Genomic DNA, 24515 nt, shown 5'->3' on the forward strand with positions numbered 1-24515 from the left:
CCCCGCGTCTATTCCAGACACGAGCTTTGCTCTGAATACAGGAATATATATATATATATATATATTTATTTTTTAATTTTGATCCGCTTGTTAGTGTTTCGCGGACAAGTTGTTGGAGGCTGAGCTGAGATGCTGGTGGCAGGCCGAGCCTCGCTCCTCTCTCCCCCCGCGGATGGAGCCTCCTCCTCCGGGAGCAGCTGAGCGATAACTCGGAGGAGAACCGCAGCTGGACGGCTCGATCCGGCCCGAAGACAAGGGGATCGTTAGGCAGGAGGAGGAGGAGGAGGAGAGACGGAGGAGGAGGCCGCATGTTCTGAGCAGTGCAGCCGGGGAGAGGCGGCGGCCGGCGGGATGAAGCCTCCGAGGAGACCGGGGAAGACGCAGCTCCTCCCGCGGTTCTGTGTCTGTGGAGTCGGTCTGCTCGCAGCCGCCTGGATCTTTCACTTCAATGATGCTGCAGGTACCTCCAGTCTGAAAGAACGACTGCACCCTCATCACTTCTTAGCTGTGTTATTTGTGGCGTGTATAGCCCATTGTTTTTGATCAACATTAATTTGTATATTTACCAAATACAGTATAGTAAAGTTAGTGGCCATGCTGTAGTATAGGTAAATAGTAAGTGTCAGCATGTTCCTCTAATGTCTGGTCTTTTCTAGGCTCCCATGTCTCATCTGTGGACATCTCCTTATCAAAGAGAGAGCACATCCATCTGAAAGAAGACAATGAGAGTGACAGTATTTCCACATCTGGTGAGATTTTCCAAACATGTGACACACGCACATGCACAAGTCAGACTACAGACCTGTGTAAACATTTAATGTAACTGTACTTTGGGTCACAACTATCTGCATGTGTGTGTGAGTGTGTGTTTTATTTTTGTTTTTGTGCATAGAAACGGTGTGAAAGTGTTGCCATCCCTCCTCTGTTGCTCTCCTCTCTGGTCCACCTCATGCTCCTTCCTTCAGCCTGCACATCTTGATGATGTTTGCACACAGTCGGGCCTTTGAGGGACCCAGTTGCTAGGAAACTGAACGCTGAATTTGTTGTTGGATGTGGTGTGCCTCTGGAGCTGTTCAAAGTGCCTGGCCTGCCGTAATGACCTGCTGATGAGTCGCCTCTCATCGGCAGCTCGCGTTACTTCTGCCTGTGCTGGGATCAATTCTGTTGGTAGAAACACGGGCAAAGAAAGAGTGACGGTAACTTATGGTTTGATGCTGAGATGAATAGATTTTTTGGGAGGCAAATTAAAGAGATTACACTTGCAAACAGAAAATCCCTCTACAATACCGAGAAACACAATTTTTATCAAATTTAAAAGCCTGAGAAAATGACCGTGTTGTGGTTTTCAAGAGCATCAATTACAACAATATGATTTTTGATCTTGGTGTCTTAACTGAGCCATCTGGAAGGTTGTCAGACTGTCATCCCACATCCGTATCTTCATCACGACACGTGATTTGTGTTTGTCTGGAGCGGCACAATGTGGCTTCTATGCAGCGTCTTGACCAGTTTGGTCACAGTTTGATCTTTGCAACGTTCATCATTGCTGGACATTTGTGAAAGTGATTCGGCGAGGCTGCTTTACACAAGACAGCCTTTAAAAAAATGTTTTTTTAAATCTGTGCAGTGAATTGTGGTCCTTATTTCCCTTTGTGCGAGGCAGTGCTGGACAACAATCCTTCACGAATGGCATGCGACTGATTGTGATGCCTCTCGACTTTATTCCTTTTAGATTTTGAGAGAAATGAAAAATAATTAATTGAATATTAGGTTGGGATAAAGTATCTCATTAAACGAATTGAAAACTGGTGCCTCAGTCACAAGACTGTGGCGCTGCTTTGATGGGGAATACAAAGTCAGATTCGCTCGCTTGCAGATTTCACACATGCCATTGACTGCACGTTCAGGGGGAAAGACAGTCGTCATAATATTGCTGTAGATAGTTTCAGCCTGACTTAAATACAAAGATATTGTGTTGACTCTCAGAGAAAAATCAAATATGAAATAATTTTTAGTTTTCAGCTCAAAATCTATTATCAGGATGTTTTTTTCTGTGAGGTCAAAGGTTAATCCCTATGTTCGGTTTCAACCTGAGCCCAGCCTGAGCATCGCCATGTCCATTCATTACTTTTACGTGCCTGAATGTAATTCTCAACGTCGCTGGGTTGAGCTTTGTGCCTCTCCTCCACAGCCGTCAGTGAGTTTCCTGAAGACATCTTCACTATCGATCAGAGGAGACACGGAGCGGTGCTCCTGCATGTCCTCTGTGTGAGTACCGGCGCCGTCTTAAAGCCAGAAAACCACACTGAAAACATTCTGTTAGACTCACAGGCGCCTCTCCTGCACTCCGCAGGCCATCTACATGTTTCATGCCCTGGCCATCGTGTGTGATGTTTACTTTGTGCCGTCACTGGAGAAAGTGTCAGAGGTATGAGCTGGATGCAAACATAATGTATAATGTTAAGACTTCAGGTTTACCATGTTAACTAATTAGAGGAATTATGTGTTTCTTCTCCCTTTGTTTAGTTGATGTATATTTTCTGTGCACACCAACCTTTTTTATGATTTACAATAATAAAGGATATTCACCCACAGCACTTTACTCGTATTGGTATAACAATTACCCACTCGATTATTATTATTATTATGGCTAAGTCATGTATTTTTAATATATATATATTTTGATACGATGGGTGTCTTTTGCTGTAACAAGCTCTTGATAGACAGACTATTATTATAGGATCGGTTCATTTCCAATAGAAAAAGTTTCCTCTCCTCTCCTCCAGAATCTGCAGCTCAGTCAGGACGTTGCCGGGGCAACCTTCATGGCTGCTGGGAGCTCCGCCCCCGAGCTCTTCACCTCTTTGATTGGTCGGTAATGGCTCAGCCCTCTGATTCCTGCTACAATTACCCGCAATCACATGCACATGATGTTGAGAAGTTAAGAGTACGCAGGCAGTTTCAACCGTCAAGTATCGAGTAGGCGAGAAAAGAAAAAAAAAAAAAAACAAGTCGAGCAGAGCATGTTTTATTTTGTTTGCTGACGACTGAACTGCTTCCACTCATTACTGTGGACCACTTTCTCTCAACTGTGTGTCTCGACTGTGAAAACTTTGCTTCCAATACTTCCTGGTCCGGGACTTCTGTGTTTTATTCTCAAGAAGAAGATAAAAAGGGTCAAAAAGTATTAGATCGATTCTGGGCCATCTAACCAGTCACATACTATAAAGCACAGCAGCCCAGATCTTGAGAGTATGAACCAACAGTAGAAAATAAAAATGACTTTGTGCCACTTACAAATACACGGAAACATCCATAACTTTTGAAACTCTTTTCTCGTGTTCATTGACTCTTGCTTTTCCTCTTCTGCTTTCAGGTGTGTTTATCACAAAGGGAGACGTTGGCGTGGGAACCATCGTGGGCTCGGCTGTCTTTAACATCCTGGTCATCATTGGTATCTGTGGGATCTTTGCCGGGCAGGTATGTGTACCCTTGTAAGCAGACGAGGCCTCTTCCAAATCCTGAAATACGGATTTTACTGAATTGCACTGAATTGCGTCCTCTCCCTGCAGCCCGTCTCTCTGAGCTGGTGGCCTCTGTTTCGTGATGCTGTCTTCTACATACTGTCAATAATAGTGCTTATTCTGGTACGGAATCTCTCTAGTTAAAATACTGTTTTAAACTGTTTCCCTTTTTGGATTACTAAGAACATCCCATCCTGTATGATCAACCAGTAGGACTTCAACAGAATCATCATGAAGTATCTCATGCTTGTTTTTTCTATTTTCAGGTGATCTATGATGAAAGAGTCATGTGGTAAGACGGATGAAAAAACTTATTTTGTCGACAGTTTGTGAGGCTCTGCGAGCTGACGCTGGGATAAATGATGTGTGTTTGTTTCAGGTGGGAAACGATCATCCTGATCTCTATGTATGGAATCTATATACTCATCATGAAGTGAGTTTTCCCTTTTTCTTTTTTTTTATTTCCTTGTCTCATATATGGAGATTTCGCTTTGATTAAACCGCTGCACAATCTTTTATCATTAGAGACACTCGTGTGTGTTTGTGTGTGCGTGTGTGTGCGTGTGTGTGTGTGTGTGTGTGTGTGTGTGTGTGTGTGTGTGTGTGTGTGTGTGTGTGTGTGTGTGTGTGTGTGTGTAGGTTCAACAGGTCTCTGTGCTGCCTGGTGGAGAGACACTGCAGCCGGGCAGGTCAGCCGTGTCTCAGCACTCTGCGACGGACGACCGCCGTGGGAAACGCCGCAGACTGTGACAACGACATGGTGCCGTTGAAGCCAGGTGCAACAAATCGTGTTTGTAGGTGTGCATGTGCACATCGGAAAACCTCCCAAGATTCCCACAGACTCTCAGTCGTGTTCAACAGGCCTCCTGACACAGTTTAGGCTTCCGGTCGGTTCCATTTCTGTCCCCAGTGGAGTCTCACAGGCTGAAATAGAACTAGACCACATTGATGGACCAGTTCTTCTTTCCTCATTTCTCCTTTTTTGGTTTCTCCATGTTTTACTCTTTCCCCTTCAAACTTCAATTGTCCTCCATGTCTTCGCTCCAATCACAGACTCGAGCGTGTTGGCCGGTCAGGACTCAGGGGTGGTGATGGTGGATGAGCTACTGAACCTGCACCCCCACCAGCTCACCTTCTCAGAGGCAAGCCTCCGCCTTCTCATCTCCCCGCATTTCCCCCCCCTACACCCGCCTGCGCATGGCAGGACCCATGATCATCAACGAGGTACACTGCACCTGCCCGCAGCCTTCACGCCGAACCTCCAGTTCCCCCCGGGTGGAGGGGGGGAACTTTTTTCCAAGCCGTCACCACTCACACAGACATACAGAAATAATGGAGAAATGGTTCTTGCTGATGTGACAACATTAGAGCCGGAAAATCTGCCGGTCAGTCGAATATTAAAGGAGTTCAACAAGTTGCCACTTTAGCAATATCAGGACGACGAGGCCATTATTGATATTTATAAGACAATTTGGGCTCAAACTAAAGCAATGAAGTTGTCAAAAGCCTGACTTAGTTTCTTCTAGTCTATACAGAGTCACCCCCCTCCTTTATAATGCAGCTTGGTGAATGATACACACACACAGAGAGAGAGAGAGAGAGAGAGAGAGAGTTGTCTAATTCATAATAATATCCCAGAAGCAAAAGGAGTCACAAATTCAATCTCCAGATCTGCTCCCCCCCCCCCCCCCCCCCCCCCCCCGGCTCCCCGGCATGTGTGCTTGCCATTTCCAGTGCTGAATTAAAGCACACCTGCCATCGCTGTCTCTCTTCTCACTCATTCCTCCGATCAACATTTCTCAAACTCCCTGTGCTGAATGTGAAGGACCTGCCCGGCTGCCCGATCACCTCTTCTTCCTCTTCTCATCTTCTAACATTCGCTTGGATGAATTCATTTCCATAACGCCTGCTGCTGTATTTCTCATATCCTCTTGTTTCCTTGTGTGTTTTTTTTTTTTTTTTTTTTTTTTTTAAAGTCTCCTCTCCAACTTTGTCCACAGAGGCAGAGACTGATTCGGTCTCGGGTCAGCCCAGAGGAGGGGGAAGCCACAGGGGAGGAAGGTTTGGGTGCCACGGCGACCTGGGGGAGGGAGAACGGCACAGCGGCTGACGGAGACAGGCAGCCGCCAGCGGGAGAGAGGGAGACGGGAAAAGAAGTGGGGGGAGATGCAGGTGGAGAAGGAGGAGGAGGAGGAGGAGGAGGTCAGCCTAAAGACGAAGAGGAAGAGGAGGAGCAGGAGGAAGAAGAAGAGGAGAACTCTCCTTTCAAACCTTTTTACATACCAGGTAAAAAATGTGAAGAGCAGAATTTGATTATTTCATGATGGGGCTGATGATAAAGACGTGGAGTATAATTCTTATGAATAAAGTTAAATACTAAATATTTTTACATACATCAAGAACAATTCCATAAAGTTACATTGCAATTGAAAACACACAACCATACAACAAAACGATAAGCTGTGATCCAAGAAAAACCTTAAAAAGCACTTTGGTTTCCACTTCCCCTCTTTACCAACTTTTTCAATAGCAAAAGTTCATTTTAATCACACCAATAATTTGGAAGTTTAGATGAATCTGTAATGATGCGTTTGTGTCCATGCGCGTGTGTTTCTGTCAGACGGCTGGTGCATGCGCCTCAAGTGGCTGCTCTCCTGGCCTGTGAGCGTCCTGCTTTACTGCACCATTCCCGACTGCAGCCTGCCACGCTGGGAGCGCTGGTACCTGCTCACCTTCCTGTCCTCCACGCTGTGGATTGCCCTCTTCTCCTACCTCATGGTCTGGATGGTGCGTGACGGGAGGGACGCAGCAGCGATGGACGTGGGGAATCCAGACACGTTAGTGACCTCTTCGTCTGTGTTAAGGTGACCATCATCAGCTACACACTTGGAATCCCCGAGGTGATCATGGGCATTACTTTCCTGGCGGCCGGCACGAGCGTTCCCGATTGCATGGCCAGCCTCATAGTCGCACGGCAAGGTGGGTTTAATCTCGATTGGCGCGCTTTGCTTTATGATCAGATTAGAATGACGTGTGCGTGGATAATGTGATCCTCATGCAAACAGATGCCATGTCATACAGCATTCTTCATCCTCATGCTCTCCTTTGTTGATAATTTGTGGTCTTATGTGTATAAATCTGCACAGGGATGGGCGACATGGCCGTGTCAAACTCTATCGGCAGTAACATCTTCGATGTGCTGCTGGGCCTGGGCTTCCCCTGGGCGCTGAGGACTCTCATCGTCAGCTATGGATCAGTGGTAACGCCCGCTCCTCTCTAACCTCACGCTTTACACGTGCTGTGTGCGTGGTTATTTCAACTCCTGTCGTGCTCCTACTTTTGGTCTCATGACGGTCTTAGTTACACGCCATCTCTTCTTTTTAAATGTCCTCCATGTCTCGTCCACATACAGTTCAGAAACACATGCAGTGTTTAAAACGGTTCACCGCCGAGTAGAAAACACTTTATACTGCAATTTCACATTATTTACCCCAAGCATAAAAGGTTTCTTTCAAAATAATACAAAAACTCTGTATTTCCCTGTGAAAACCCCATTTAGTGAATGGGATTAGAGACCCAGAATCATCAGAATATGATATTCTTTGATGTAATATTTTTTTGTAAAAATACCTAACTAAATTACAAAGGTGAATAATGAAAACTATTTATATACTTATTGTAAATGACCTTTACCACTTGCCTGCGATACCCGCGCCCGGCCACTAGGTGGCCGCAGCCCACGCTTCGAATCACTGATCTGTAATTGGTGCTTTTCTAATGTTTTGTGTTTAAAATGAGAAAGAAAAATAAGGTCCTATTGAGCTGCTTCCAGTATATAATGACTGTGAATAAAAATAAAAAAACAACAACAAAGCACTATATTCCAGAAGAGAGTGAGGTAGTAAAACTGAAAGAGAAAAACAAACAGTAGTTTTTAGTTGGAGTTTGATCAGTAATGTTTAAATGCTTTTTGCAGCAAACTTTATTTCTGCAATGTTACCTTGACTTTAGCTGGACTTGTTTTATGAGTTTAAGAGCAGTTTTGCCCACTTTTCACCATTTTTTTTCAAGCTGAAAAATTCAACATTCCCCCCAAAAAAGTAACTCATCTTATTAACTTGTAAATAATGTAATTTTCCACATTGTACTAAAACCGTAGATTAGATTAGATTTTAGATAGATTAAAAATATATGTATATTTATTTACACTTTTTAACAGTATATCCATTTTAGCTATTTTACACCAAATGGTTTTTTTTAAAGTATTTTAAGCCATCTTTACAGTTTTAGCTTTTTATGATATTTTACTCATTTTAGTCGTGCCGCACCTGTATAATAGTTTGTTTTTTTAGTGTCCCTCTTTGAAAGATTGTTTGCCGTCCACTACAGAGGGACTAAAGAACCACTTGTGGCTCCAGATCCATGACAGGCAGACACCAGGAATGACCCACTGATATGAAAAAACTGTCACAAATACACAAAATACCAGCTGCAGTCCAGTTTTTAAGGGTTGAACGCAGCACGTTGATGTTTATTTTGCAGGTGACGATCAACAGTAAAGGTCTGGTGTACTCAGTGATTCTGCTGTTGGCCTCAGTCACTCTCACTGTGAGTAAATCTGCACAAACTCTGCCTCTCGTCTTTTCTTCCACATTGGGCTGCGGTAAGGACGGACTGTGTTTCCCCCTCAGGTCCTGTGTGTCCACCTGAACCACTGGAGGTTGGACCGCAGGCTTGGACTTTGTCTCCTGCTGCTGTACGCTGTCTTTCTCCTCTGCTCCGTCGGCTTCGAGAGGCTCTAAAGGGTGAATAAAGGTCAATTCGTACCTGCTCGGTGGAGTCATTCCAAACTTTTGATGTTGGTACTTTCCTACCTGAACCATCACCCTCCTTTTCCTTTTTCCTTTTTTTAAAATTCATTTACTGTTCTTGATGTATTTGCCTCTTTTTGTAATCAGTAATAACTGTTATTTATTACTTTTGACTGATTCTAATATGAGTATTTTAGCAACATGTTTCAATAAAGGTGGAGTCTTTTTGGTATTCAACCCTTAACCCTGCTTTGTCTTGGGCTGCTCAGCAAATCCTCTCAATCCATCTCACTCTATCCTCCTCCTCCACTACATCCATGGATCTTCTCTGAAGTCTTCCTCTTTTCTTGTCTGGCAGCTCCATTTCCAACATCCTCTCTCCAGTGTATCCACGTGCCCAAACGTAGCTCCACTCCACCTCCACCTCCACATCAGCGCAGTGTCACCGTCTCTATACCACACATCATAACAAGTCTCAGTACCGTCTAGTAAAGCTTTCCCCTCATTCCTGCTGCTGTCCTTCAGGCCTGTCACTCACCTCCATCCCCCTTCGTCCTGCCTGCACGCCCCTTCTTGTCCTTTGCATTTTTAAAATACCTTAACTCTCCAATTTTACTTCCTCCACTCCTTGCAGCTTCACTTTTCCCACATGCTTCGCTCCCTCCCAACACGTTTACCTGAACCTAAGTAACTCCGGGGAATTCAGGTATGAAATTACTATTTATGTATAAAGGTATGAAATTAATGGGGTACGAATTGACCACCACCACAAGAGGACAGACAGACACACCCACACACACACACACACACGCACACACACACACACACACACAAGGCCAAACTTGTGTTCCACCTTCACTGTTGCCATTAATCAAATGTACGGAGAGGTGCGTTCTCTTTTCATTTCACGTGCTGGAGCAGTGTTACCATGACACCAGCTGCCTGAAAGCGACATTGTTTACCTTCGATAAATGAGTATTTTACATAGTTTTGTACCTACGCACCTCCAGAGCAGACCAGAAATGATGCACTGTCTTTGCCAACAGATTTCTACAGTATTGAATTTGTATTCTAAAGAGATGATTATTGTATGTGAAACCCTGAAGTGTGTCCGTTTACTTATCACTTTACAACTGCCACAAGTAACCTCAAACACCGGATGATTCTATGTGCGAGTTTATATAGTCGTTTCTCGGTTTTTGTGCACGTCTTTCATGTCCGGGTTTTCATCCCACCTCTGTGTCTTCAGCAGTAAACAAGCATGGCTCACCATCGCGCTCCAGATAATTGCACTAAGCCACCGTTGTCTTGGCCTTGTATAGAAGATAGGCCCCGCCCCCTTTCCTCCTTCCTTAAAGGCTTCTCAGTGCAGGGGTCTCATGTTTTTGTGCTGAAGCAAAGGTGATTATATGCTACAAGTTGTTGTTGAATGTGTGTTGTGGAGAGAGAGTCCGTGAGTGAAATAAAATGCTTTGTTCTGTGAGGAGTTGTTTTTTTTTCCCTGTGCATGACTTACTCAATTTCAATTTAATTAATTTGCACTGTGGCCCAGTTCATGGAAGACGTCGTCCTATATCGAAGGGCCTTTCCCGCTTCCGTAAAATGATGTGTTATTACAATAACTTGTGTCAAGAATCTACCAACTTGGAAAAAATCGAAGACGTTTGTTTCTTACCAGTCTGTAAACGCAGTCCTAATGTTCATTTAGGAAACCACTCTCCATTACGACTCGAATATGTGCTGTAGTGGTTCACAATGAGAATGTGATGAGTTTGCATGTTTTTTCCTGTCATGGGAAAGAAAAAAAAATCAGGCTAAATGAGAAAGTGAAATTCAATTTGCTGATGAACAAATCCAAATGATTCAGCACTACAGTGGTTTCGCAGTAGAGTTTTGTTTACGCTTGCCGGAAAGCGAAAATGTCCATGGTTCTGAGTTTTGATGTGAAGCCATACAATATGTGGGGTTTTCCCAACCACTTCAGTTTCTTCCCACGGTCCAGAAACCTCAAATTGCCTGCGGGTTTGAACGTGAGCATGTGTTTCCAGGATCCAAAGAGCCGTCGCTGCGTTGACCAAGCTGGGAACTGTTAGTTACCAGGTGAGGAAGTATAGAAGATGGATATCTATGAGCGACTCTGCAGCAGGAAGTAGTTAACATGTGAACGTTGTGTAACAGATCCGACATAGTATTGTCCTATTTTAAGTGTTGAAGCCGAGAGGTTTTCCTCTGAAGCATTGCAGCAGCAGGGACGGCGCTGGAGGGTTAAAGGAGCTATCCAGGTGCTGAAAATACTAATACAGCAAATAAAATGTTGAAATCATAACCTTTAGACTTCTGGGAAATCACAGAACACAGCTTATCCATATATATATATATATATATGGATATATATATACTCCATTCTGCAATTGAATATCTGCAAAAACAACAGTTGACAGTTAATTCAAAGTGATTTTTTTTTTTAATTTTATTTTTTTTATTGTTGGGCTAAATCAGCATCAATACCAAAAGAATGTAAAAATAAAAATAGTACAACAAAGTACATCATCTTACAAATACTCATAATGGAGGTCTGACATATCAGAGAAAAAAAATCAAATAAATTCAAACATGTCACAGTCATAACAAAAATAGAAAAGGTCAATACAGTACATAGAATGCATCAGGAGCTATATATTGAAGTGTCTGCTATACCATAGACTTTACAAAATTCTACTAGAAAATACTCCCAATACCAATGGAATATCAGGTAATACAAAATGTGTAAAAAAAAAAAATAATAAAAAAAAATACAATAACAGAAATAACACTTGTGATGCGAGTGTGTGCATTCATACAGGTGCAATCCGCATGCAAATCCACCTCAGTGTGACGAATGATGAAAGCAGCTACAGTTTGTTAATGACGGTGTGTCATCGGTTAAATTGCAGTGGTTTCACATGACGCGTGAAAGGGTGATGCCACTGCCAAACTCATCTAAAACGCCGTGTCCCGGTGGTCGCGTTTCGCGCCTCGGACTTATAGTGACCTAATATGTGATATGGTCATTTTCTGGAAAAAAATAAAATAAAATAAAAAAAGAGAGCAATGACAATAAAAACCAAGCTTGTCTTCACAACACGTTGATGGTGAAACAAAAAGATGACATCACACTAAAGTGTTTAGTATGATCTGCTCAGTTTTGTAGTGTTTGGATGAACTGACTGTGGAGCAACATAATCAATGAGGAAAAAATGGTTTAGAAATAAAAATAAAAATACAGGTATTATGTCACGTGTGTCGGACTGAAGACGGTCCTGTTGGTGTCGTGTGTATTTCACATGATGGTGGATCTTGGCACTGACCCGTCCTCTTCAAAGGATAAACACTCCAATGGATCAGACATACATACACAGACAAAATGCCACTACGAAAGCCCACTAGTAACCAGAACAATAACAATAATAATATCAATAATTGTAATAATAATATTTCTTGACCGTATATGTGGTGACGTCTTCCTGTCATCACTCTCGGGGAGTAAAAATAGAGAATTTGGCAGAAGAAAAACTGTTTGTCTCGACAGTCCGCGCTGTGAGTGTGAAAGGGTGCAGCTAGTTAGCTTCAATGCTAATCCGTTGTTTTTTTTTTCTTTCTTTTCTTCCAGGGAGCTCGCGTGGAGATAGACGTTACTATGGTTACCGCATGAGCTCTGCCACTGGATGTAGCTGGGTGTGTGTGTGTGTGTGTGTGTGTGTGCATACCGTATTTACACACAGTGTGCTGTGTGTGTGTGTGTGTGTGTGTGTGTGTGTGTGTGTGTGTGTGTGTGTGTGTGTGTGTGTGTGTGTGTGTGTGTGTGTGTGTGTGTGTGTGTGTGTGTGTGTGTGTTGGGGTCCTTTCAGGCAGGTTGGTTGTGTCGGGTCGACCCCCACGCTGTGTGGTCCGGGGTTCTGAACCCCCCCAGTTGATGCTGTTGATAGGAAACTCTTCTGAAGCTGATCGGTCATCTGGCTCAGCTACATCTCTGCGCTGAGAGGACGCTTCGATTGGGGGTGGGGGTGCTGGGTGTCATCGTGTTGTGAGGGGGTGGGGGGGGTGGGGGGTGGGGGGGGGGGGGGGGGGGTGTCGAATGTGATGTCACTCAGGGGTGGAGCTCTGGTTCTGCTGGTATATGGAGGCTTTGTCCTTGAGCAGAGCCAGGCACAGGTGGCAGCTCCAGCTCCCTGGAAGGCAGAAAACCCATTAAAACTGCCGTCAATCAACATCACACCTCCCTTGTTGTTAAACTCTGCAGAGTTTCACACTGTTATAATCATCTTTTTGGCGTTTAAACATTGAAACATCCACAGCGGTGGCTCTGCAAATCTAAATCTGGACACACTGCTGTGGAACACTGATAAGAGCACTGTGTAACAGATCCTATCACCCGGCTGAAAGCCGCTTTGAACCAGTGATATCGGCGGAGCGCCGGCATGTGATGATCCTCCTCTGTCGCGTTATCTTACCTTCAGGCGGTTCAGTCATGGGGGGGGTTAGACAATACATGTGGTAGCCTCGGTCACAGTCATCACAGAACAGCAGCTGGTCCTGCGAACACACGTCATGCGCTCTAATTAATGTTTTGATTTGACTTTCTGTTTTCGTAGCAGCTCCTTCAGCTTGATATATGAGACTGGACTTTCACAAGGAGGCTCACGTCATTCTCGGAGGTGCCGCAGACGTTGCAGCACTTGCACTCGATGCACTGCCAGCGGTACGTCTTCACCGCAGCCATCATCACCGGGGTGAACTGCAGGCACGTCGGGTGGCCTGCAGGACAGAGAGAGAGAAAGAGAAACATCTGGATGATGCAAACCGCCGCTGGACGACAACAAGGTGCTGCAGTGAAGACAGACGCAGGGAACGTTTCTTCAAATTAAATCACACATTGTAAATCAGAGATGATTACTACATGAAAGGACGCAGTTACTATTACGGCGGAAACGTCACATGATGATAAAGGGTTAATCTTCCTGCCAAAAGTAATATTCAACATCAATTTGTATAAAAGCAAAGCAGCTAAAGTCAGACTATAAATCTGCCAGACGGACCATTGAGCTGTGGACTTGAGACGTTTCCGTATTTATTAAACTGTGGACATCTTTCAGACATACTTGTATTTAAATTTGTTCATTCATGCTTCAATCAGCTCCTGTTGAGATTTTCTTTCTGATTATATATATATATATATAAATAAAAAAACTTTCACATAAATTGCTTCTGATCTGACGGGACTATTTCCATGTAGCGCTTATGACAGTTTCGTTGGACTTTACATCTTGAGTTTTGTAATTTCCTGTATATATATATATATATATATATATATATATATATATATATATATTTTGCATTTTGATCCCATTCAAATTCATTTCATTGGTATTGGAAAAAAATAAATAAAATCGCATCATATCACATTCAGCTCTTGAATAAAGAAATACCCTTAACCCATAACTACGTGTGCTGCAGAGGAAGCGGTTTGTACCTGAGCGTCCACAGTCTGAGCAGGAAACCAGCTCCTCTGACTGGCCGGTCTTCTGGTTCAAGGTGGAGTCTCCCAGACAGAAGTCGCAGTAATCGTTTGGCAGAGCCAGACCGTTGGGACCCTTCTTAGTTGCTGAGTGGATAAATGAGGGAAGAAAGTATTCAGTGTGTGTTTGTAAGACTCAATTCAAATGTGAAAGAAGAACTTGTTCATATTTCCTCCACCAGATTCACACGCTGTGCCCAAACCTCTGTGACACATCTGTTTGTTTGTTTTTTAAACTGTCTGATGTGCTGATGAATGAGTGAGAACTGGCAAAACACACTTTGTATGTATTTGCTAACACGGTGACGCGTGCAAACAGAAAATCAACATCGATGCGATGAATATGTTGCAGGGAAAAAAAAAAAGAGAAAAAAAGACGGATGATATGCTTGAAAAGAATTTAAAAAAAAAAAAAAGTCAGGTGTCCCGACTGTGTAGCATGTTTCAGTCATACTTATGGACACTAATCCCAAAGTTGAGATTCAAAATCATGAAAATCCAAAAAAAAGAAGAAAAAAAGAAGAAAAAAGATAAGAGTGGGGGGAGGGGGAGAATGAGAGAGAAAAACTTTACTCGAACAATCACACACATGCTACACAGCATGCAAACACTCTTTCCTCCCCTCTCTCTCCCCGTCTCTTTCCCAGCACTAGAGAGTGACTCACTCTTCTGCTCCTCAGGCTGGCGAGGAGTGGGTGGTGCCTCGATCTCCTCGCGGTCCTCGCCCTCCTCCTCGGCCAGGTGAGAGTGTGTATAGTGGTAGCTCAGGCCGGGACGGTTCTTGTAGCGCTTCCCACAGACTGATACACACAAATACGGTCATACAAAAGTGTTATAGTGATGGCGGCTGCTTGAGACAAACGTCCACAAAAAAGGCCCAAAGCGGAACCGCAGGTGGAATTGCACCGTTTATCGCCCCCGCCAAAAAAATCATTTTGTTTTCGCTTGATTAATAAATCGACGGACACGCTGGTAGCAGAGTCATTCAGCAGAGGCCAGCGTTTGCACAATGGGGCCAACAGGAAGTTACATAGCGCACACGGAGCAGCATCTCAGCGGAAAAAACCCAAAACCAACGAACAGGAGGAGGAAAAAAAAAAAAAAAAAAAAAAAAAAAAAAAAAACAACGAATCCAGAAGGAAAAATATTTCAATTGAAATCATCAAATATTAGTTCCAGGTGGGGTCTCTCAGATCAACGCCATGCACGGCAGTATGGCCTCGTCCTTTTGTCTTTCAGGGAGAAAAAGCCAAAGCCCGTCTTGCTCACATGCATCAGACACACAGAGACGCTACAAGCGAAGCTTCTACTCACTGTCGCAGGCGTACGGTTTATCCCGCTCCTCCAGCGCTGCAGCGGCAGCCTCCGTTTTCTTTTTACCGTTTTTGTCGCTTCGGCCCTTAAAAAACATCGAACTAGTCAGTACAAATGAAACTCAAGTTTAAATGTCTGTCGGCCATGAAGATATTACACTGGGAATATTTTACAACTCAATGCCTTCAGGTGAGTCGTCCTGCAGTGCACACATTTGTCTGTTAGTATTTGGGAAGATTCTACCAGGGACTGTAGCAGCATCACAGTATTACCCAACCTCCTGGTTCTTGAGGTTGACAACTTCTTGTAAATGAATTCACACAAGCAGCCACCAGGGCTGAAGTCAAACTCCATCCCCCATTTCATCGATTGGCATCCTGTAAGACTGTAAAACAAAGACACTTACCTTGGACTTGCTTTTCCCTCGCCTCTTGGGTGTCTCATCCTCAAAGTCTTCATCGTCCAGGTCGTCCAAGTAGTCGTCGTGGTCTAGGACTCTCTGAAGAGAAAAGGTCTGGATCAGTAAACTGTACGAAATGCATCAACCCTTTATTTAGACTATAAAGTTGTGTTGAGCTAGAAGGAATTAATATCTACTCTGAAAATCTAGAAATTAGAGTAAACTTGTAGAACTGGATTCTTTTAGATTGCAAAGATTTGCCATATAAATTTCCCTGTGACTGTTTATTTAGTAGCTGTATTGATACTTGGAAGAATTAGTATATATAGTCAACAAATGCAAATGATTTACTTGCATATGTTTCAGTGGTGACTCAAGATAGTTAGAAAAAAGATGTCAGATTATTCTCGGCTCTACTGTCAACACTCATGAGAGATCTGATCTAAACCGTCTGTTGCCAGAGCCATGTGGGATTTGCCCTTTCAGCATTATTACACTTCATGGGTGCTGCTTCTGACAGACAGCATTACCGTTCGGCCAGCTCCTAAGTCTGACCTTACGGATACGCCCAGAGGACGTGTGAGTGGCGGCCGATGTAGCAGGAGGCTCCACAGTGGCCGCGTCGTCCTCAGAGCCGCGGAGGTCCGACACGCCGCTCCTCCTGTCAAGGGGCTCTCCTTTCAGCAGGGCCTCCAAACTGCTGCCATCCACCGCCCCCAGAGCATCTCGCTTCAAACCCAGCTCCAAATCAGCCGCTGAACCGGGAAAAACAGCAACGTGAGCGTCAGCATGGCAAGAAAACAGACTCAAAAATAACAAAGAATTCATTGACACACACAACCACTTCCTCATACTTCAATTTTAACAATTATTACACAAATCTGATAAAATGCAAGAGTATGGTTTGACTAGATCTGTTTGTGTAGAACTGTTTGTTCAACAAACTTCTCACCTGCTTTCAGAGTAGGGAAAGCCAAGCGGGGATCCTCAGGGGGATGGGAACGCCGTTTCTTTCTCCAGCGGCGAGCAGGGTAGGTGTAGAGCTGTCCAGGAGCTACACCTAATGTGATACAAAAGAAATAAAACCCACAAACATCAGCATTTGTCAATAGGATTATAAAACTTAATCTTTGATGTCATCAAGCTACAAATGAAGATTTCACAGTGAATTGTATACCCGCACTGCGGTGCCTCTTCTCCATCCAGATGTAGCAGTTGGACTGGGCCACACCGGTCTGGGAGTCCAGGAAAGGCATGAGGATGCTGCGCTCCGCGCACAGACGAGCGTTGTAACTGTGACACTGCTCAATGGCATCTCTGTAATACTGCTCTCCCAGCCTGAAATGTGGACGTTATAGTTATACACTAACAGGTCAAACGGCACAGATCAAGACAGACAGGGTGATTATTTATGTGGAATAATTACAATGAGTAATAAAAGTTAATTAAATAAAATGATCAACACTAAAGAACTATATGTGATTCATACAGAAAGCATTCATCTGGTTCGACAATAGTTGGTGATTTATAAAATAAGCTGTGATGCCCATTTGGTTGTTTTTCTAACAAACTATATATATTTTGATAAGAAGAGAAAATACAAAATGTCAAGCCAATTTCAACTGCCTAAATAATTTATTATTTCCATTAATAATATCCTGACGCGTAACAAACCGGTGACCGTCTATATTTGCCATAACCACTTTTCCCAAATTATTTATATTTGCACAGCAACATTAACAAAAGGAACAGAGTCCGAAAATTGAGCACAAATAAATAAATGAATGAATGAAATCAGGGGAAATTATTGGAGTGAAGCGATGCATTTGTTTCAGTCGTGACTCAAGATTGTAAACTGATCTTAAAAGATGCCCGAGGTAAGTCAACTATCGACTGTGATCAGTGGAGTGCAAAACGAGCATCCAATCAGACTAAATAAAAAAAATCCAACGAACCGAATGGGAGAAAAAAACTACAATCAAAAATACTGACGCAAAATAAGATAAAGGGGTGGGTAAAATAAACTGCAAAAGCCCGGAATCAATAGATGTTGGTGGACCCTCAACGCTGTGAGCCCTTTTAAGATAAGTTAGCCACAAAAGCGTAGGTGAATATGAGTGAATAGCTCTCATGAATTACCTATTATTTACTTATACGCTGCACCGTGAATGTAACGCGCGAGCCCTGAATGGTGTGAGAGAAGGACGTTATGACAACTACCAAGACGGCCATCTTCGACGTATCTAACACGAGTAATGGATGTGCCTTCCTTCCTCACGGTTACAGTATTCATCCTGAGCTTCACTCAAAACCATTTGTCGCATCGTCAGACGCGACTGTCGCTCTGGGCTTGTTTTAACTTCGCCACATGCGATGTGTTCGCAGGATAAAGGCGTCGCGGCTTCAGAAGCAGTCGGTATTAACAGAGACGACGGAGGACAGTCGGAACAAAAGGTTGATTGTTAGCGAGTCTTCCGTCACAACAAAGCGCCCGCCAACCTGTCAGCTCGCTGGACTATTAACTCTTTCCTCCGACTGCATGCGGAATAACGATGCCGAGCGTGAAGCCACTGCACAGGCAGAGCCCGGGGCGCGGACTCGGGCAGAAACCGAGGCTAAATTCATCTCCACGACGGCTTTTTAGTTCTCTTAATATTTGCCCACAGCTAACGAGCTAGCCGTAGCTCATTGGATAACGTTATTCTCTTGGGACAATTATTGTAGGCAATTCGGAAACCCGGGACGCGGCGCGCGCAGTCGCTCGCGCTTCGTGCCGACGCGAAAACACGTCGATTGAGCGCACGACCCCGTGTAGTCGGTCCCTTAACTCTGACGATAAATAAAGGTAAACTTACACTTTCACAACACTGTCGACGGCCGCCGCCATGTTTGCTTATTGCGGTTGTGCGAAGAGCCAGTGCGCACGCGCACACACGTCAGTGACCGTGCGCGCCCCCGTGCGGTGAGAGGGATCAAAATGCACGTGCAGTGTAACTGGCCAATGGCACGAGGCAAAATGACATTAATTTGGGTCAAGCAGCAAAACTTTAATAACGTTTCGGTGTACTTAACAAAATGTGAAAAGCTTAGATTTGTTTCCAATCCAAAGTGTGGCTCACTTGAAAAGTCTAAGACAATCTCAATGGTTTATTCTTGCAAGAAGAGACCATTGTCACAGTACAGCCTTAGCAGGATCGTTCGGGGAGTTTGCCTAAAACAATCTTCAACAGACCAGCCGTTTATAAGCTGAAATAAACAAGAATTGTTTTTAAGATGATGAAGAAATTGGCTTTCTCTTAAAGTATTATGTGTGAATTTTGCAGTCCAGGCGATGAAGCTTAAAAGTGTTACCACAGGATGCCTTGGAACACAGACTGCAAAATTCACACATAATACTTTAAGAGAAAGGCAATTTTTCAATAATGTATTTTTATTTTATAGGCTATTTTCCTACTCAGACAAAGCTCTGAGATGCCAAATTGGCTGAGTTTAAAAGCGTTAGAGAAATCTTGTTTGGTCTCATAAAGAATGATGTGTAATTTTGCAGTCTGAGTTTCAAGGATGAGCTGTCGCAGGACTTTTGGAATCTGTATGCTACTTTTAGTAACCTTGAATCTAAAGTGCAGGAAGCACGTGGCTCTTTCTCAAAACAATTCAGCCTTTAAGAAGGCGCTGCCTGACTTCATAGATTAAACAAACTCCTGGAGAATCATGTAAAGGTTGTACTGTGACAGCCTCTCTTCTTGCAAGAATAATGTAATAAAATGGCCTAAAACTTTTTCAAATCGCTCTCAGTCTGATTACTGTGTCTTCTGTCTCCTTGAGGGTTTTATTTATGAGGAAATTCTGCAGAAAAAAAGCTTTCAACCTTTACATTGAACAAGTTACTACAAGAGACACAATTCAGTTCTTACTAACTAATTCATGGGGTGCATCATATCTATTGGCAACATCTTTCCTCTATAGTCAAAGCTGGTGGTACATTTGAGAAAATCATTAATTTGGAGTACAGTCAGCAGCAACGGCTTGTCAACATTAACAACAGTAATCAAGGTGGAAAGGAGCGGAGACAAAGGTCAATTTAACAGTCAGTCACTCTGGAACCGACACGATGAGCCTGAACGTCCCGGGACTGGTGATGATGATAGTCTTCTACCTGATGGTGCTGGGCACCGGGTTGTGGGCGTCGAGGAAGTCTAAGCGGGTGCAGGAAGATGGGCAGATGGACCGGACAGAGGTCACCCTGTTGGGGAACCGGGGGATCAGCCTGGCGGTGGGCGTCTTCACGATGACAGGTGAGCGCAGCAGCCCTGCTCCAACCTGAGAACGGCAGCTACATTGCATGCATGTACTCCTCTCACTCTTTTTACACTTCGTTACTTTGACATATTCTAGGCAAGATAACATGATAAAATAACCGTGGGTGCAAAACCATAAGTGTCACACCAGTTGGGGGACTCTATATGTTTTTTGTCTACAGCTCACAGCTTCCACAAATATCTTAGAATGTGCAAAATAGCAGAAAATCGGGCATTCCAAACGCGCAAGTGAAGATTTAGACGTGTGTTTTACCTACATTGTGTGTGTGTGTGTGTGTGTGTGTGTGTGTGTGTGGTGCTTCCTGCTGCAGCTACATTTGTTGGAGGGGGCTTCATTGTGGGCCTGGCCGAAGCCGTATACACTCCGACCATGGGACTGACGTGGGCAGTCATGCCGGTTACAGTATTTGTATCCCTCATTATTGGTAGGCCAGATTGACAAGTCAACACATACACGGACAGAGCAGGTTTTGCACAGAATGATGTGAAACGTATGTCACAAGGGAACTACAAACAAGGTCAAACAGGAGAAAACTGAAATTTCAAGACAAGGATTTAAATGTTCATCTTAAGTTATGGAATCAGGATGAATTGCAGCCAGTTCAAACAAGTGTTATAGTCTTTGGTTGTATAACTAACAGAAAATATCGTAGCTAATTTGCATAACAATCACTCCGTTTTTTCTGTGTTTTAAGTTTTTTAACTGTTAATTAAATGTAAGGTACATGTGCATGCAGTAATACTCCCATGTACATGTACTCCCATTCTGTCTAATTGTGTCAAACATATCTTAAGGTGGACTTTTCTTTGCCAAGCCAATGCGAGACAAACAATATGTGACAGTGATGGACCCGTTCCAGATCAAGTATGGAACCCTGATCAGTGCCGTTCTGTCTGTCGCTCTGCTTATATCTGACATCATCTGGGTCACAGGAAGTCTCATTAGCTTAGGTGAGTGACACCTACGCACCTTTTCTCTAAAGGTTTTTTTTTTTTTTTTTTGCTTTTCTTTGGGAAATTTGCCAACGAATTCCATTTCTGAAAAAAAAAAAAAAAAAAAATACAATTGTACAATTAAATGTGTTTCGATGAAACAGCCATGTTGTAAACTCTGCCACAACAGAGTTGATAATTTTTTGTTCATGTACGAGATTAAAACACAGTTTTTGATGGAGCTGTTCGTGGAACAGCCCTGCTCAGCCTCAGGAATGGAACACGTACGAAAAATAAAACATCTTTTATAAACGCAGGTGAAAATGATCTTTCCCTTTAAGTCAGAGTTTTTAGAAAGCTTGTCCTCGTCCTCGATCACATTAGATTATACATGTTCACCTAATAAAGTAGCTGATGAGCACTCGGTAGTCAGCATTCTGAGTATCTAGTGACAACCACTAGTGACAATCCAACCTGAGTACACGTAGTGACCTGGAATGTACTGACTGTGAGACACGATGTTTATGATCGTGTTGCTTTTGTAGGCGCTACAATCAGTGTGATCCTGGATATGTCCTATACTCTCTGCATTTGGATTTCTGCTGCAGTCGCCATCATCTACACACTAATGGGAGGCCTCTACTCTGTTGCCTACACCGACATCATCCAGCTAACTCTCATGTTCTTCAGTTTGGTGAGCTTCTCATCTTGATAAAGCTGCATTATAATAAATCCCTCAGGGTTTGAGAGAGAAGTAATCGAGTGATCAAGGATATTTCCAGCAATAATCTTGTTTTGTTAGTGTTGTTCATCAAGTGAAATCAGCCATCTGGCTAATGTTTTTTTTTTTTTAAAAAGCGTCACGTTCCTTGTATGTTCCTGCAGTGGTTCTGTGTCCCCTTCGTCTTGATGAACCCCCATTCAGCTGACATCACCAAAACAGCCTTCAACTTCACCTACCAGGCCCCGTGGGTCGGTTCTGTGGGAGAGGAAAGGCTGGGGAGGTGGATTGATAACTTCCTCATATTGGTAAGAGCAACATTTAATCAATAATAGTGTTGTTGATAACAACCTGAGTGATGTGCACTGGAGAGTAAAGCACTAAATAACAACAACAGTGATGGTTTGCTGGACTGTACTCAAGTGCCAAGCATAATTGTACTTCATAAAGAGAAGAGCTTGCACAGGAATTCGTCCGTCCTGCCAACATTGATTTCCTAAAATGTGGCCCCAGGTAAACACAGGGGCTAACTTTCTCAGGGGGATTCTTTTCACATTTACTCGATGAACGCATTTCTTCTCTCAGACAACCTGTCAAAGCTCTACATCACTGTCACAAATCACATCCAACATATAGTTTCGTGTGATTTTCAGCTCAAACGCAGCAACTCTGGAACTCCACAACTGGTCCCATGTACACAATAGCCCACAAAAAACATTTCTAATTTTAAATACGTCTAATTTCCAAACTGTAATTAGCATGTAAAAGGGATTGCCGGTACAGTAAGGCCTTACTTTACAGTTTTTCTCAACACTGGTATGTCACCGATTCAAATGCACTTCATTTTGAAGTCAATTGTCTCTTTTCTATGTTTGTTGAAGAGTATTGGTAACCTTGGGTATCAGAGCTTCCACCAGCGGACCCTGTCAGCCTCGTCATCAGAGACAGCCAGGATCGCGTGCTTCATCGCGGCTCCCTTCTCACTCATCCTTGGAATTCCCTCCATCCTGATTGGAGCAGTTGCAGCGTCAACAGGTGCAGCAACGGATGACAAATGTGAAACTATCGACTTGCTTGTGTGACATTTTCATGGTTTGGCATCAGACTGGAACGCCACCTTGTATGGCTCCCCGTCTCCGTTCGAGCGTGAGGAAGCTGGCCTGGTCCTGCCAATAGCTCTCCAGCATCTCACTCCAAACTACATCTCCATCATCGGTGTTGGAGCTATTGCTGCGGCTGTGATGTCCTCAATCGACTCCGCTCTTTTATCCGCTGCCTCTATCTTCACGTCAAACATTTACAAGACCATCCTGAGAACGAAGGTGAGCGGAGACGTTTTACTTCACCCGAAATACCTCCTGCAATGTTTAACTGATTGGAAAGCCAACATGATTAATGACAAAAGGGATTTATAGAATGCAATCTCATATGCGGCTCAAATTGCCTTGTGACGTAAATATACACACATCTATATAACAATATGAGAAATTGTGAAAGATAAAAAGCCAATCCTAAAGAAGAGTTCAAATCTATAGAAAGCAAGGCCATAAAATTTGGTTTAAAACAGCCTCTTCAAAATGAACTTGCTTGTCTAATTAGAAGTTTATCATGTCTGTAACTCAAAACAGACAAATTTACAAATCTATGTCAGTATTATAATAATAGCAGAAATGTCTGGGCTCAGTGTTCCCTGGTGAATAACGGGCAGGAGAAGTTATCTATTGTTATATATTTCAAGGATATGTTAAGTTTCCATATGTTTGTGTTTTTGTTTTGTTTCTTCTTGCAGGCGTCAGATGTGGAGCTGCAGTGGGTGATCCGTGTGACGGTGCTGCTGGTGGGCCTGGCCGGCACGTCTCTCACCTTCCTTCACAGCAGCATCATGTTTTTCTGGATCTTGGGCTCAGACATTATTTACACCTTCATGGTCCCTCAGCTGGTTTGCGTTCTCTTTTTTAACATCTCCAATGGCTACGGCTCCGCGGTGGGTTTGCTAGTTGGATCACTGTTAAAACTGCTGAGCGGTGAACCTTCTGTGGGGCTGCCCGCTGTCCTCCACTTACCCGGCGGCACGCTGGAAGACGGCCTGTATGTCCAGCATGCTCCAGTTCGGACTATCTGCATGTTGTCCACATTCGTTGCCACTCTGTTATTCTCCTACTTGGCCTCTCTACTCTTTAACAAAGGAATTTTTCCTGAGAGGTGGGATGTATTAAAAGTGAAAAGCAACAATCCCCCACAGGAGCAGGCGATGATGAACAACGCCACAACAAAAACGGAGAAAGAGGAGAATCTCAATGACCAAAACGAAACAGAATTGATGTTGGCCAACAGCGTCCTGGACTGAATATTTATATCGGTAACAAAACTGTTGTTGGTGGTGCTTTAAGTAACAATGACTCTCTTATTGAATGGGATGGTCCAGGGGCTTCCTCGTCAGGAAATTGTAAAGTCCAATCTGGCTCCATGCCTGGAGCTCCAAAATATTGTAGAAGTGCTCCTGCATAGTCAAAGCTCTTTAGATTTTTTTAAATCTTTTTTTATTTTGTTTTTTTAAATCTTTTTATTAGTGTTTTCACTAATGTGTATAAGCGGATGGGTTGAAAATTAAGAGGGTCATTCAATGTAATACATGTTGGGAACAGCAAAAAAATAAAGACATAAAGACAGTATCAATTGAGCCTAATCTTCTTCTACATTCGTAGAAAAGTCCATGATTGTCCGTTGTGCCTTCCCACCCTTTAGTGAAAACTTAATTCAGGACACAACTGAATAAGGAACTAAATAATAATAATAATAAAAAAAACATGAAATGGACGGGGAAATTAAAACAGAAATAGTTAAGTAAGAGAAAATTTTTTAATAAAACAACGGAAGGATGTTAGACAGGTGTTTAATAAAGGGTTGCCAGGTTTCATTGAAAACAGAACTTGAGTTTG

General features: G+C 43.4%; 3 protein-coding genes across 3 annotated transcripts; 2 read left to right on the plus strand and 1 right to left on the minus strand.

Moving 5' to 3' along the window:
• Nucleotides 1-351: 351 nt before the first annotated feature.
• On the plus strand, nt 352-9817 carry LOC308111347 (sodium/potassium/calcium exchanger 3-like; the record flags this gene model as incomplete). The annotated part of the gene is given in 18 exon segments (XM_080466209.1): nt 352-460; nt 657-749; nt 2192-2268; nt 2354-2428; nt 2787-2871; nt 3377-3480; nt 3573-3647; nt 3791-3816; nt 3904-3957; nt 4164-4300; nt 4578-4699; nt 4701-4748; nt 5525-5810; nt 6145-6311; nt 6389-6503; nt 6671-6783; nt 8067-8132; nt 8216-9817. Coding segments are annotated over 18 exon segments (1863 nt in total). The 3' UTR covers nt 8327-9817.
• Nucleotides 9818-12326: 2509 nt separating this feature from the next.
• LOC308110709 (zinc finger protein ubi-d4-like) lies at nt 12327-18516 on the minus strand. The gene is made up of 11 exons (XM_080465194.1): nt 18459-18516; nt 16781-16941; nt 16556-16663; nt 16159-16358; nt 15610-15702; nt 15204-15288; nt 14555-14689; nt 13845-13976; nt 13017-13129; nt 12826-12907; nt 12327-12543 (listed from the first exon to the last, which is right to left on the minus strand). The coding sequence occupies exons 1-11, from the start codon at nt 18488-18490 to the stop codon at nt 12458-12460; spliced, it is 1227 nt and encodes a 408-aa protein (XP_080321320.1). The 5' UTR covers nt 18491-18516; the 3' UTR covers nt 12327-12457.
• Nucleotides 18517-19714: 1198 nt separating this feature from the next.
• On the plus strand, nt 19715-24216 carry LOC308111290 (high-affinity choline transporter 1-like; the record flags this gene model as incomplete). Its single annotated transcript, XM_080466152.1, has 8 exons — nt 19715-19898; nt 20234-20347; nt 20718-20873; nt 21401-21549; nt 21741-21884; nt 22458-22611; nt 22681-22898; nt 23366-24216. The coding sequence occupies 8 exons, from the start codon at nt 19715-19717 to the stop codon at nt 23921-23923; spliced, it is 1677 nt and encodes a 558-aa protein (XP_080322278.1). The 3' UTR covers nt 23924-24216.
• Nucleotides 24217-24515: the final 299 nt, after the last annotated feature.

The sequence above is a fragment of the Lipophrys pholis genome (assembly GCF_963383615.2).
Source record: "Lipophrys pholis genome assembly, chromosome: 6".
NCBI lineage: Eukaryota > Metazoa > Chordata > Actinopteri > Blenniiformes > Blenniidae > Lipophrys > Lipophrys pholis.